The sequence below is a fragment of the Leguminivora glycinivorella genome, chromosome 11 (genome assembly GCF_023078275.1).
Source record: "Leguminivora glycinivorella isolate SPB_JAAS2020 chromosome 11, LegGlyc_1.1, whole genome shotgun sequence".
In the NCBI taxonomy this organism is placed as follows: Eukaryota; Metazoa; Arthropoda; class Insecta; order Lepidoptera; family Tortricidae; genus Leguminivora; species Leguminivora glycinivorella.
In genome coordinates, this window is record NC_062981.1 from 3,041,970 (window position 1) to 3,057,356 (window position 15,387).

A 15,387-nucleotide genomic window follows, 5' to 3' on the forward strand; every position below is an offset into this window, starting at 1 on the left:
CTGTCTGCCTATGATATTATAATTCAGTTTTCCTTGCTTACTATCAAATTAATTCAATTTACAAATTTTATACATAAAACGGAAATTTCCCAATGTAAACACATTTCAGTCAAAGCTTATTAAAAAGCGCGTTTAATAAGCCGTTAGCAGCATCCTGTTTAATTAGCATTAATTCGGTGCACACTTAACATTCCTCGGCTTATCAGGCCGATAAGGAGGCGCCGGGCTCCGCTGTGGGACACGGGGTTTATGTGAAGAGATGTATATGAAGAGGCCGTTATGTTCGTCTGATTTGGGAAAACATTGTAGGTTTTTAATAAGGTATTTTAGGTTGCCCCGTGTGGAGACGGGTTAAGAATTTCATAACCCCTTTTCTTCCCGTGGGTTTCGTAGAAGTCGACCGTGGGATATGGGTTAAATTGTGGCGTAGGCGAGAGGCTGGCAACCTGCCACTGCAATGTCACAATTTGGATTTCTTTCAACCCCTTTTTGCCAAGAGTGGCACTGAAACTTAGTAGTTCATGTGCTCTGCCTACCTCTTTATGGGATACAGGCGTGATTATATGTTTTAATAAGGTCAGACGGGGTGCTGAGCTGAGGTGAGATAAACAATTTTGCCCGGAATAAAAATAACTTCATCACAGTGACATTGACACTTGACACTGACAATTGTGTGCCTATTTCTGGGTTGATAAGTAACATTGTTACTCAGCGTCAATATTTCCTTGTTGGACAGGCGATGAACGGCGAAATGTCACTGCCGGACGTTAGTAACTTATTAATCTTATTATTAATCTGTGCTGCCCGCCGACAATTGTCACTGTTGTAAAATAAGCCACTGTATGAGGAATCCCTACAATACAAATGTTAAAATTTAAATGTTGTCCTAGTGTTTTTCTCATCCGCGAGAAGTCTGATAAGTTACTTCTGCATTCTCAGTACCGAATTGGCAAGCTCTGTAACGACAAATCGCGCCAATGATCATAACATTCATAACTTCACAATATTTTCAAAAATCATATTTTTCCTGACATTCATACACTATATTGCTTGCCAAGTGGGTACAAAGTTTAGACAACTCATTGTAGATACTTTATATTGGTTTGGCAAAACATCAGTGCTGACAGTCTTTTACACAAATGGTGGACTTAATGCCAAAAGGCATTCTCTACCATTGGAATAATTAGAAAAGAACATATCCCGTCAGTTCCCGTTCAAAACAATCTGAATCTGCTATATAATTATATTAAGCTAATTTTACTTTTCGTCATGCTATCAGAGTATAGTAAGATACTTTGACCAAAATTCTATTCCTCCTTTAGATGTTAACCCTAGTTTAAAGACGGAACACCGTATAAATGTACCGCTACATATATTTCTCTCAGCGCTTGCGCAACACCAGCTGCGTCATTTCCCTCAACCGATTTCGCGAACGATTGCCGGCGAACAACCCACATTTTTCAAAACAATTCAACCTATCACAGTATTCTACCCTTCTATTTTAAAGCTTATACCTACAGTTTCAAATACAATTTAGAATACAAGTTTTCTAAAGTTACGTCGTTTTTGTGCGCGCGCGCTTTTACGATAGCGTTTATAGATCACTAATCAAGAGTCTGGGCGGATTGGGCAGTTTTATTGTCAATCAGACGGCTGTCTGTCTGAAATGTTCCTACTGGCGAATGGAGATATCCATCAATGTGGAAGAAATGCAGATCACATTAAAGTTTGTAATTTATTTCATGTTTTAAAGACACTTAATTAGGATTGCACTCTAATTTAGATTTTGTTTTAGGGATCTAATGGTTACATAATCACTAAGTCGATCATTACACACTTCTTTACAAATTATCTTATGCTGAAGTAGGTGCCAGAAAAACTACGTTTTCGTTCTCATTTTAACATATTTATCATCAATCAACCTGTCGAAATATGAACACCAATGTACCCATTTAACCAACGATTGCTATGATACTGCAACACCGAATCATAGCGCTATACAATTTCTTACTTCCATATCTAATTACAGCGAGATAGTCTTACGAAACCTTTCAAAGCGTTTCCGTGCCCAGGTATTAATGCCTCGATTATTATTATAAATTAAATGCGCTACAATCAGTCCCTTTGCCGTGCCGCTGCGTCCAATCGCATCATTGCACCAACATAACCGTATAAATTTCAAAGAAAACCCGCCTGTATTATAAAGAGGCTATTACTCTTTAAACTGCAAGATTATCTTGGCTTTTAACTCCGAATCCCATCATTCTACAAAGATAAACTTGCGTGAAACAATCGAAAAACAACCTTAAAACTACCAGTCAGAATTCTCTTCTGTAGAATGTATAAGCTGTGAGCTTCTATCAGAGATCGGTCACGAGAGTCCGATTATTATCAATTAGGTTCGGTCTCCGCCGCGACCGGTTCGGGAGATCTACAGAAGATAGGGCTGAATATTACCAACATAATGGCAACACCGATTTGTCACGGTGAGGTTTTTGTGAGACGGCTGACAGCGCGGCCGTGGCCAATCCACGAACACTCAATGACAGCCTGGGATAGGATATCATATCATATATTTTGTGATGATGACGTCGCAAGCAATTCTTTTTTTGTATTCAGAATGTTCAGATCTTTTATGCAGAATTACATTTTGCGAATGACATCTTCATTCAGCAGATCAGCACAGATGTCTAGTATCTTTGGCATTTACCGATTTTGGGATGGAAAGCACGAATATACCTCAATTGAAGCAGGCAAGCCGGCAAATCAAGAATCAAGATGACAATCAGTGATAATAGAAAACGATGATCAAACTTAAATACTGCATGGAAATAGACACATGACTCTTCGTACCATCGGTCAACGTCATCTTATTTTTCTTTACGTTTGATGTTTACTGTCGATGCTATCTTAGTATATGCCCTCTGGAATACTCTTGCCAGGACTGATCTGATTATCTAAAGGTGACAGAAACCTTAACAAGGGAGTTAAACAAATGTCTATGCTCGCTGAATATCAAGTATCTGACTTAAATTGAATGGACGCTATCTGCGGCTGAATGCTCGCCTCGATCTAAAGAGCCAAACCGTTAGGCAACACCAAGAGGCCGGAACATCTCTAATGCCTGTTCTTTAGCACTCAGTGCGTCTAAGTTGGAAGTTGGAACACTCGAGGAACTAGTTTCGCTGGGCCTTATAAGGAGTTCGCCGGCAAACGCGAAATTTTGAGAAACCACGTTAAATGGACAAACTAAACGGTACTTTAGAAATTGTCACATGTTTGTCAAGAAACTTGTGAAGTGTTCAAAAACTTAAACAATAAGTGTCTTTGAAGAATTTCCGACTCCTAGAAATATTTTGTTTAGCTTTAGTTTACCTTTCTGTTTAGGTACTGCCACCTGAACCATAGCTTTACAAATTTTGAAATAATTGATGGACTAGAAATTGACGGAAGATAGACAAGAAGATAGTAGATAGACCTACTTCCCAAATCGAAAAGCAAAATGCAGAATTGTAATTCTGTGAAAATACTTTTTAATTCAAGTTGTCGATAGTACCTATGTCTCAAAAAGTAAGTAGTAGAAAATTATAATGTATGACAATACTACAGCTCGGAAAATGCAAAACTTTTGACTGAAATTCAAATGAGTCCTGACTCCTGACTAGAACCAGAAACTTCTGAGTCTTACAGAATATGCAGTAAAGTAAAGATATACGTAATCTTCATAAAAATTTAGTTACTTTTAATGCTCCTTAATCTCATAACGGTAACAGCATAACTCGAGTTTTCGTAATTCCACATTTGGGCTATAAAATGATTTACCGCCGTGCGTGTCGGATCGGGAATCGAACCCGTCTAATTGGGCTGCATTCCTCACCTCCCAGCCTTCACTTTTAAAACACAACTTGAGGTACTTCTGCAATTAAATTTGAACTTAGTGATTATAATGATAAAGTTTAAAGTGGTGAAGTGTCAATGAGTGAGATATGTCCGTTTGGAGTTAGAGTGTACAAGGGTATTCCAATCTCTTAGCGCGGGTAAGTATAAGATATAGGGTACTAGACCAGTATACGAGGATTTTTATTTTCATAAATCCATAGACCACATTATTCGACACATTAGCGCTTGCTCACTAAGCTCACAGACGACGCACGAACTCGCATGCGATTTTAATACATTGCATGATTGCAGGACAATGAAACTCGCATACGAGATCGTAACTCGGCCATAATCAAGCTTGAGTATTGAGGAGAGTAGAGAGTATGAAGGTTTTAAGTCCATTTTCACATTATCCGATGCGATATGGGATGTCAGAAGGATTTTAATAGAAAAAATCCTAGATGGCGCCTGTAATGTATGGGGTTATCGGTCCTAACTGTCCTAAGTCCTAACGCACTAAGAATGTAGGTATGCCAGGCAGTATAATGCATGCGAAAAAGTAGTGACTACGAATTTTCGGAAATCGTTTGAATTTTGAAGATCTTCCGCTACAACGATGTACAGTGAGCTGCAAAAGTGCATGGCGAATTCATCAACGAGTTTGTTCATATTTTTTCCTTCCGATTTCGACTGGTAATTTTGACAACAAAACATTAGTTAAATCACAACTTTGTTTATCAAGATTTAAATCATTATTCTACGTTCGATCTTTACATTAGAGCTTGACGCAAAAGCTCTGTAATCTATAGGAATAAGTATCAAGAATTCTTAGGACGGGATGACCATGCCATTTCGTTTATAATAGAGGCAGTACGGGGAACGAGAGTGGAGATGTGCTAGATTTGCCGGAGAATAGGCTCTGTTCTATCAAGGATCAAGTTATTGTGTTTAAATGTTCTATTCTATTCATGCCTGCTTGTTATCAAGCTATAGTTTAGCTGTAGGTAAGTAGCCTATGAAAATTGTATAGTGGATAGGCATAACTGTTCTTGTGTCTTCGTATACATTGCAACGTAAAGAGAATTTAAAGGTAATACCTATGATATTAGATGTTTAATATAATATCATGTGTTTTTACTAGTTTAGGTCTCTTCGCGTATTTATATGCAAATATGTATTTACATTACATACAACCACGATATTTATCAACAATAGTCTTATTATGGATGGCTGTCTTCAAACGTTTATTAATCATTATCATTAAGGAAAATGACATCATTGACATCATAAAAACAAAAACAGATCACCAAACATGATCCCACAATCGATTAAAACAAAACATAATAATTAATATTCGCTCGATTATCCGATTCACAATTAAAAATGCAAATGCTAACTACAAGTATCAAAACGTATTATTCTCCTATTGATATTAAGACAATTTAAATCTTAATACAGTTCATTTAAGTCTAAATTATAAGTTACATGTCATTAGGGAATGCGAACCACTTCAAATGAACACATGGGTCAAGCGAAAATGGTGTTTATGTGGATGTATTAAGATGTTATCGGGTAGATGTAGATAAGTTGGTGATCGCAATCGCATCGATGCATCGGGTCGACGTACGCGCATGGCAATAAAACAAAATGTTGTCGCAGTACACAGACTTAAGATGTTCACAATTTTGTCCTTTCAGTTGTCCGTTGGTGTGATTGAACCGCTTGGCAGAGAATAAAAGCTCAGCCACACATGCGCGTTTTGAGAGCATTAGCGGAGCGCAATGATAGCGGTGCGCTGGACGAACGCTGGCGTTGCGCCCAGCCAGCGGACGCCGGCGAGAACGAGCGCAGATTGCGAGCGGAATTACAGAAAATAAGAAATCAATTAATTACAGTTAAACAGACCTATGCTTCTTGTCTCGTCTGCTCTGAAGTAATTAAAGGCAAACAAATTTATTTATACTAATTATTGTTAAAGGTTGGTTTTAAATTACTTCAGTCCAATTAATTCATTCCATTGATTGAACATAGGTATAACTTATGCTATACACCATAAACAAATGTTGAATGAATGATGATTCATTTTCAAAATAACACGCCGCATTTTTGCACACTCATACTGTTCGCAAAATACCACTGCGACCGCACAAGCGCAGGCGCATCGTGCGGTAATCGCGCCGCTTTGATCTCGCCGCCACCCCCTCCCTCGCCCCCCCTTCCCCACTTTATGGCATCTAATTGTGGCAGTTAACGGCGCAATTACAATGCAATTAGAGACCCGCTCGCATACTGCGGCGTCCGTATGATACATACTTGAACGTGCATAGTAAAAACTTGCACTTCTTTTGTTTAATTAGTGTAATTAATTGAAAAAGCTCTCAAGGCTGACGTATGAACTGTTTAATGCGCTTTAAAGGCAGCTGGTACTGTCGCGATCAAAATTGTCTTGACGTAAATATTTTTATTTTGTTAGCATACGTTGGTGTCCCAATGTTGGGTAAAGGACTCTATTCGATTTCGCCAGTCAACATTTAATTTAGTGACCTTTATTATGTTAAAGTTAAAATTTACATAGAACATTATTTTTAAACACCTTGATATTTTGTCCCCGAGATCATACGAAATCCACCAAAATTACGTGTACTTACGTCTATTAAATGCCTACAATTTAGGCGTGACTTGTCATAAAGAAGAAAGAAGCTTTTTCATGGCTCGATACCTGCCGACCGCATAAGATTATTAAAGTTTAAAAGTCGGTTTGAAAGATGGCGCGGGCGCCGCGGGCGAACCGGCGGAACTCACAAATTGCCCCTCCTAATTACCCCAGGTAGGCGGTCGCACAAAGTCGAACGTTTTTTATTCCGAGTGCTAAGTTATTCAAAGATGTGGCTATAAATTTATAGCGATGGTCCGTAAATCTAGAATTATGAACTTTTGTGATGTATAAAATTATGACATTTATGAGACAAGAAAATAATTAATAAAGAATGGGCGAGTACTATTCTGCAGTGTATCAATAATTTGAATGTTTCTTTGTTGAAAGTGATGTATCAGTTTTGTTAATCGATGTAAAAACTAGGATCCTCAGAAGAACTTACGCGTATCGAATCGACAATGCCATGACAATTTCATTTAGTTCACCAACATCGTTCAACAATGCAACGCGCCGGCCCTCGGAACAAATCAACATTTCCGTGATGAAAATTACCGTAAAACTGCTGCAACCCAACAATAGGACAGAGATTACCCTCCACGATGACTTCAAGCATGACTTAACAAAGCTGAAAACTTTCATCCGAAACACCGGGCCCTATTATGGCCGCCGTATAATCCCCGTACCTGCGCTAATGATAGGGTGCTTCAAAGAATACGGACTTCTCAATAACACCTCAGATGTACCCCGACCCAAAAAAGCCGGGCAATTTTGACACAATGCTCAAAGACGCCGACAATTGGGGAAATGGGTTATCAAGTCTTATCTAGTTACGTTGGAGTTTATTATTTTATGCCCAAGTTTATGACGGACGTGATAAGTCTAGAATACTTTTTTGAAACATTCAATAAAGGTCAGGGATAATTGCAGCAACGACGGGGAATGAGGTAAAACAAGGTGTTGCCGTGGAATTCTTTCTTAACGCCGACTTTACACTCGATGCAATCGCCTAAGGAAACGGAAAGATAGGCCGCTTATTTGACCGGTTTTTATGACTAAATAACTCACATTCTGACACTTTAGCGCTGGGTTATTCTCGAACAGCCGAGTTCTGTTAGCCAATTTGTAGAGTGGTGCTAATGGCGCTCAGGTGTGGGTGTCCTGGCACTTGCCACCACCTCTAAGAGGAGCTAAAAGCCGGCTTTTGTTGGCCTTACTTCGTATTTGCTCGGGATTTAGATCATGTCTCGCAATATCCGGAAAGTTCAAGCAGTTTTGTATTTGGTCGTAAACATTTAAGTGGCTACTTACAGCTAAAGTATCCTTAATACTTTGGAACTGTGATGGTTCCCGAAAATCATTGAACTCGTTAAGTTATTCTGAACAGTAAAGTTAAATTTATAGCTTGTGTAATAAAACACAAATTAAACCAGTGTAAGCGCAATGAAAGTCTAAAAGCTATAAAAAAGGAAATGTACTTTTAAATGTCAAGTAAAAGAGCGGTGTCCACGCTAGACTTTAATTAAGAAATACCATTACGAGCGATACAGAAAATTTATCTGTCCATGAATTGGGTTCGATTGCCCAATCTAGAGGTGAACGCCCGCGCAGTGACGATGCAGCAAAATCAGATGAAACTTTTCGTGAATGGACCATCCCACTAGAACAAATGGACCCGATTGTACGCCCGATAAGGCCCGTTTGGAGGACTGGACCACTTTTATTCTTCTCTAATTCTACAACATTGAACCAACAGCAGGTTGCAGTTCAGTCTACTTTGAACTGACAAGATCAAGATATATTTTTACTGTTGTAAATCGTGAAGATGAAAATATGATTTAAAAACGTGCGTCAGATTAAGTTTTATTGTAAAAATATGACCTCGTTTATAAAGTAGACGGAGACTATCACAATAGTCATCACACGTAATTAGATGGAGCGATAATGAATAACTTCATTAACTAATTAGAAACATATCAGCAAACGTCACTGCGGAACGAATCGATGTTTACATGTACAGCGAAATTCATATAAGTGAAGTAATCGGAGATACGCGTAAAAGCGATGCCGACGATAGAGCGGCATTAACCGATATACATCGGCACTTAAGGCAAGATAGCCGCGATTCGATAAGGGATATAAATAAACGCCTGCTCCGCGTTATTGGGCTGTAAAGATACCGCTATCGCGATAGTTGTATCAAAACGTCCGCGTGTTTATTGATTTAATGCAGCTCAGAATAATCCAAATGAATTTGCAACATGAGCGTTTTAATGGATTTTGCTTGTTACAGAAGCCATTAATCACACTGAAAGCGGCCGTAAGTGCTGATCATGTTCTCGATCTATTTCTTTAGTAATCGGTGCTTTTAACAGTGCATTTATACAAACTGTGTAATGTTTTAAGACGATACGGTAGGGGTCAATTCTCCATACAAACGCTCTCGACTATTTCCTCCCTGGTTTTTGAAGATAGAGCAATAATTTTTTCAACACAGATTGCTATTATTTTTATCTGTGTCGGACCGTTTTGATTTTTTTGATATTCTGCTTTTTAAAGACTCTAGAGCTAATTAAAAATTTCCAAAAACGGCCTTTTTCATTGTGGCGCAAAAAAGGTGTGATACTCAAGATTGGTAACAATTAACCAAAAAAGCTAAACGGTCCGACATAGATTATTTCATTGTTATTCAGATTCTCAAATTTCGTTCCGATTGATTAAGTTTTGAAGGAGGAAAGAGTAGAGAGCGGAACCTCGATTTTAAAGATTTTTTTGAAATATCTTTTGACTGAGTTGTTCTTAATGGACAATTTTTTTTCGATAAATCTAGTTAATAACACTTGTATATTTAACAAAAATTCCCAAGGTGAAAGGGGGGATCCTTTCCATTTTAGCATTTTCGCTACCGTATCCTCTTAAGCAAATACAATTTGTGAATGGAACGATAAACAACTATCATGTAATCCGCAGACTCTGTAAAAGAACTTTAGTGCCTTTAGTGGGTACCTTCAAGGATTTACTAAACAATAGACACTAAAACAGATAAACATCTACAATTTTCCATATGCACGGTTGCATTTAAATAGTCATTTACAAGTAAAAATGTTGAGTTCCTTTCCGTTGAAACATCGCTTATTGGCATTAGGTATCTCGATCAAGTCGCTTAGCAAATATGAGCAGTACAAAAAGGCCTCGATCGGCGCGTTTGATGTGAGATACGTTATCAGCTATCACACGTCGCGGTGCCTCGGTTATTGTCACGTGAAAGTTTTTTTAAACTCGCTTTATTAGCCTTTTACGGGTAAGTCGAGTTGGGTAAACAGAACGAGTTGGTTCTAAAACTCTAATCTACATTTGTAACGGGCAAGTTTTCGTTAGTTGTTTTTATTAAACTTTTTTTTCCTCCAAACTTTACTGATGTATTTTTTTATTTAGCGAAAAAAAATAAAGCAGTTTTACAAGGACTTTTGCTGTAGGTACTTGATAAAAAAACCTGATGTAATCCAATAAGAAAGCCCAAAAACTTCCATATGACTACGACAGGTGAGGTGACCCACATCGCTCTATCACAAAACAACAGAACGAAACAGAAGCCAATGTCAACAGACTCCCCTCGTTTACGCTATCTTTATACTCGTGCTAATAAAAATATCTAATCATTGTTTAGTTTTGGTAAACATCACTCTACGGTATTTTGGTTTGTACACCTACACAGCTAAAGTAATGTTTTTGTTTTCAGTTGTATGTTTTACGGAATTTCATAGAAATAGTCTACTACTACGTCCACTACCTATGTCATGTCATAACGAGCGCCTACTTAGATATATCTAGTATGTCTAACTACTTACACGTACTTGGCGGATCGTAAAAGACAAAAAAAAGCCGTAAAAAAAAGTGCCACCACGAATGAAACACATTTCTTCTGATAACTAGTAAAGTATAATAACAATTCTTTAGTTTTTGCCCTTCCCTATTCCCTTTTAACTTTTACAATGTGTTCACAAGAGATTCATTACATACAGACCATAAAATCTATTCCATAATCAACTATAAATCAAATCCCCCTTGTTAAAAGGGCAAGAGTAACATAATACGCTTGTCATGTTACCCCTGCTTATTAAAAGTATGTTTTGAAATGGTTGTGTATGGTAAGCTTATTTAAAGTACGACCGAAAACGAAATAATGAAAATCATACCTACCCATTTCATTTTAAAGTTTGACATAAACTAAAAACCTATCCATTTCATTTAAAAGTTTGACATAACACACTAAAAACTTGTGCGCTTGATTGTACCTGTGGAAACGTCAGTTGTTGACGTTATTTCATTACCTACACAAATTTTAATTAAAACTGAGCATGTTTCTTATTGCCATGCCATTTCGTTTTATAATTTAGTGATATATAATATTGCATTGAATGTTTCTTCGATTCTCAAATAAATTTAAATAGAAGTAAGTACCTAACCAAAAACAGGAATATAGAAATTTTTAGATATATGTCAATTTTATGCCACAAAGACTATTTTTGTGGTTTAACGCTAAAATATGTAAGTATTCTGTCAATTTTAAAACTACAATATAAATATCCAATGACTGTGTTCATCAGTGGCGTAGCGAGGGGGGGGCCGGGGGGGCCATGGCCCCGGGCGGCACATGACAAGGGGCGGCAAAATCGGCAATTAAAAATTATAACACACAGACAGAGTCGCACCATAAGTGTTCCTTTGTACCTTTTTGTTACGGAACCCTACTAATAAATAAAATTTTATTATGAGACCAACATTTTTCAAATCGCGCTGAGAAACGCGCCAATTCTCTGTTTTGTGCTGGCGCCGAATGCACCACGGCTGCGAGGGACGCGGGGCGGGGGCGCGAGCGGCCGCGCGCACGTACTATAGGCGAATGTTCGTAAAACTATGGCGAAAGAGCTTAAGCGGAACCTATATTACACGATAAAATACCTTATCTTCATACTGTTAAGCACTTTGTAATGAATGGAGTTTTATATTTTTATGTACTTACGACAGATGATTACTTGAGTTGAGCAAACAAAATTCGTCATTTTGTTCCGAAGTTTAGTGCTAAGTTTAAATTATAATAGGAAAATATTAATTACATTTGATTTTTGGATTGATATTCATTTTTCAATCCACTTATTTTCAAATTGTGTAAGTGTCTATTTAAGTATTTTTGAATTTGAATTGAATGTTGAATTAGTTTTGTTCCAAGTTTGAAATATTTCTCGTATGTTATGTGAGTAAGTAAACAATAATACTTTAGCTTAGTGCTAAGGCCACCGAGTAATATTAGACGGTCAACCAAATTTTAGCACTAAAAAAACCGGCCAAGTGCGAGTCGAACTCGCCCACCGAGGGTTCCGTACAAACTTTCAATAGGTGAATCATCAAATGTTATTCATATAACTCTACAAACTTGACTAAATCTCTCAAGACTCAATTCCCACATAAGTAATATTTTAATATACAATTTTATTGTTAGACAACGTCCAAAGAAAATCAAGACTCGACTTCAATAGTTTACGACATGTAAGGACACTCCTGAAGCGACCTCATTATATCAGGAAAAACGCGATGTAGGAAATGAGCGTTCAACGTACAGTGATATTTTTCGGCAAATTAAGTAAACTAATGTGTGCGAGCTAGTATGGAGGATGATTTTTATTGGATAATTGTTTATTGTGTGAACCGATCTGAACCATTTCTCCTCTCTTTGAAAGCAAAAACTTTTATTCTGTAAAAAATACAGGTACAAGAAACACCCGCAAGAGTGTTCAAATTGAAAATGTAAATCTAGAAGGATTTTTCATAAAGTAAAAAAGTTCAAATTTTTTCCAAAAACATTTTTTTTCCACAACAAAAAAATTATGAAAAAAATAGTTTTGATAATATGTATAATTTGAGTTCTTTCTAACGATACCCCAATTGCCCTAGTAAATTTGAAATTTATAGTTTTCCCCCTTTCATTTTGGCCATTTTCTGTTATTAATATTAATATATTTAAAAAAATATAATTATGCTTTCAATTTGTAGAGATTAACGATGTTCATAAGTATTGCAAATTTCAAATAAGGATGATAATAAGCGGTAAGTGCGTGCGACTTTCGTTCCGGAGGTCGCGGGTTCGAACCCCGGCTCGCACCAATGAGTTTTTCGGAACTTATGTGCGGAATGTCATTTGATATTTTCCAGTCGCTTTTCAGTGAAGGAAAACATCGTGAGGAAACCGGACTAATTCCAATAAGGTCTAGTTACTCTTCGGGTTGGAAGGTCAGGTGGCAATCGCTTTCGTAAAACTAGTGCCTACGCCAAATCTTGGGATTAGTTGTCAAAGCGGACCCCAGGCTCCCATGAGCCGTGGCAAATACCGGGATAACGCAAGGAGGATGATGATGATGAGCATAATAGTTCTCGAGATATTAAATAATGTGACAGACAGACAGACAGACGGACAGAGTCGCACCATAAGGCCAATTTATTTGTACCTTTTTGGTAAGGAACCCTAAAAAGGCGCGAAATTTACATTTTCTATGGGAATTTAACCTTTGCCCCTATATTTTCAATAGTTTTTTGAAGTGTCAGGATATGGTTCGTCGATGATTCCGCCAACGTCAAAGCACGCGTTTCAAGAAATTAGCTAGCCGCTGAGCCCTCTATTTTTCAAATTTGCCGTTTTTTTAGTACCAAGGTTTGGTTGACCGTCTTCTTTAGTAGGAACAAAAGACACAAGCTATTGGTTTGGATTACCTCAAAAAGGAAAAACGGATCCCTATAGGATCACTCGTGCGTCTGTCTGTCCGCCTGTCACAGCCAATTTTCTCCAAAACTACTGCACCGATTACCTTGAAATTTGGCACACATAATGTCCTGTGACCCAAAGACGGACAAGCAATTTAAATTAAGAAAATTTAATTGTAGGGGTCACTTTTGTTTAATAAAAATGAAAAGTAAAAATTGAAGTTTCTTAAACTATATTGTGTTACATATCAAATGAAAGAGCTTTTTATAAGTATTTCAAAAATATTTTCTTAAATTATTTTTAGTCAAGTAATTTAAGAAAATGGGTAAAAAATTCACAGAAAAAATACACGAGATAGCCTTTAATCTATGGATTACATAGGAAAGCCTATTATTAATCTACAGTCAAGCGTAAGTCGGACTTAAAAGAAAAAAAACTCAAATTTCACTCTCTGCCGCTGAAAGGAGTTACCAAATCTCTTGAAATCTACCTAAATTAATTTCCGTTTCGTTTTTCTAGAAATTGTTCAGAATATCGATTATTCTCAAAAATAATTTAAGTGTCTTCAAAAAACGAGGCGCTTAAGCTCTTCTTGTGGTGTACGGAGCACTTACAACGATAGCACAACTCGCACTTATAATGACCAAATAATCTAGATATAGTAGATATGTTGATCATAAGAGGGGCGGCATATCGGCAAAATTGGTGATCGGCCCCGGGCGGCAATCACAGACGCTACGCGGCTGAGTGTTCATGACTGTGTTCATTTGTATGTAGAAACTTTCATGAAAAGATTCTCATACAAGTTTCCTCTTACAGAAAAAGTTTGAATGTAAATCCTTACCGCTTCTTCAGCTTCCTTCTGATCCCGATGGCCCATGAGGTTGGGCATGGCTGTCCAGTTGTACCCCAGGTCCTGGCACAGAGGCAGCCTGATCCTCTCGCATCTACCGCCTTCCTCCTCCTGGGCCGCCACCGCGGCCAAAAACAACACAATAATAATCCGAGACATGTTCAACACACTTAATAATCACAACACAACAACAATAGTCATATTAAAACAGTTTAAAACTTTGTTTATACTCAAACTTCACTCGTAAACATTTTATTTTATTTTACAATACGCGGACACTAGCGCGCTCCACAACGGCTTGCACCGGACTGATTTGAAATTCGTAATTCGAACTCGGCGCCGCGGCGTTCAATCAAAGGCAAAGGAACGAAACCGGTCTGCCGCTACGTTCAGAAACATGCATATGTTCCGATAAAGGCCTGTCTGAAGTGAACGCATGAACAGGGCATTAAGAAAAGAAAAAAAAAACTAATTCGTGTACGGCTCACTGCAATCGGTGGTAGTAATTTACGCTATCTCTTTCGCTCTTACGACTTTGAGTAGAATGGAAGGATAATGTGGAATTAAGTGTATCTGCCCATGGGGTTCAATTTTTAGGGTTCCGTACCTCAAAAGGAAAAAACGGAACCCTTATAGGATCACTTTGTTGTCCGTCTGTCCGTCCGTCCGTCTGTCAAGACCCTTTTTCTCAGGAACGCGTGGAGGTATGAAGCTGAAATTTATATCAATTACTCAGGTCTACTGTCCCTTGAAGCTGTGAAAAAATCAAACTTCTAAGCCAACGCAATCAAAAGATACAGCCGTTTATGCCGCAAATTTTCGACACTTGCAAGGGAATCAAAACCTACAGGGTGCTTCCCGTGAACTCAGAATCTTGAAATTTGGTACGAAGCAACGTCTTATAGCATAGATAAAGGAAAAATTACGAAAACCATACATTTTTAGTTACATCACATAATATATTTTTTTTAAATAATTTTAACCTTACTACCCATTTCCTCATAAGGTTTGTACGGAACCCTCGGTGCGCGAGTCCGACTCGCACTTGGCTGGTTTTATTTTATGAAATTGCTGCAATAAAAGTGTAGTAATTGAGAGGTTTAAAGCTTTTATTACATGAATTTCTGCTGTATTACAGTATGAGCTAAGCTAGCTAGATGTTAACGATTAATAGTTTCATCTTGAGCTAGATGTTAACGCTTAATAGGTATATGATAAGTATACTCTTAATAGTCTTTTAGAAGA

General features: G+C 37.7%; 1 protein-coding gene across 1 annotated transcript in view; it reads right to left on the minus strand.

The window, feature by feature from the left end:
- LOC125230985 (frizzled-10-like) overlaps window positions 1-14,455 on the minus strand; it is a 31,247-nt gene extending 16,792 nt beyond the window's left edge. The window contains exon 1 of the mRNA XM_048136307.1: window positions 14,134-14,455. Coding sequence (XP_047992264.1) covers window positions 14,134-14,301 — 168 coding nt within the window. The 5' untranslated portion in view covers window positions 14,302-14,455. The remainder of the gene's footprint in view (window positions 1-14,133) is intronic.
- Between the last annotated feature and the right edge of the window lie 932 nt (window positions 14,456-15,387).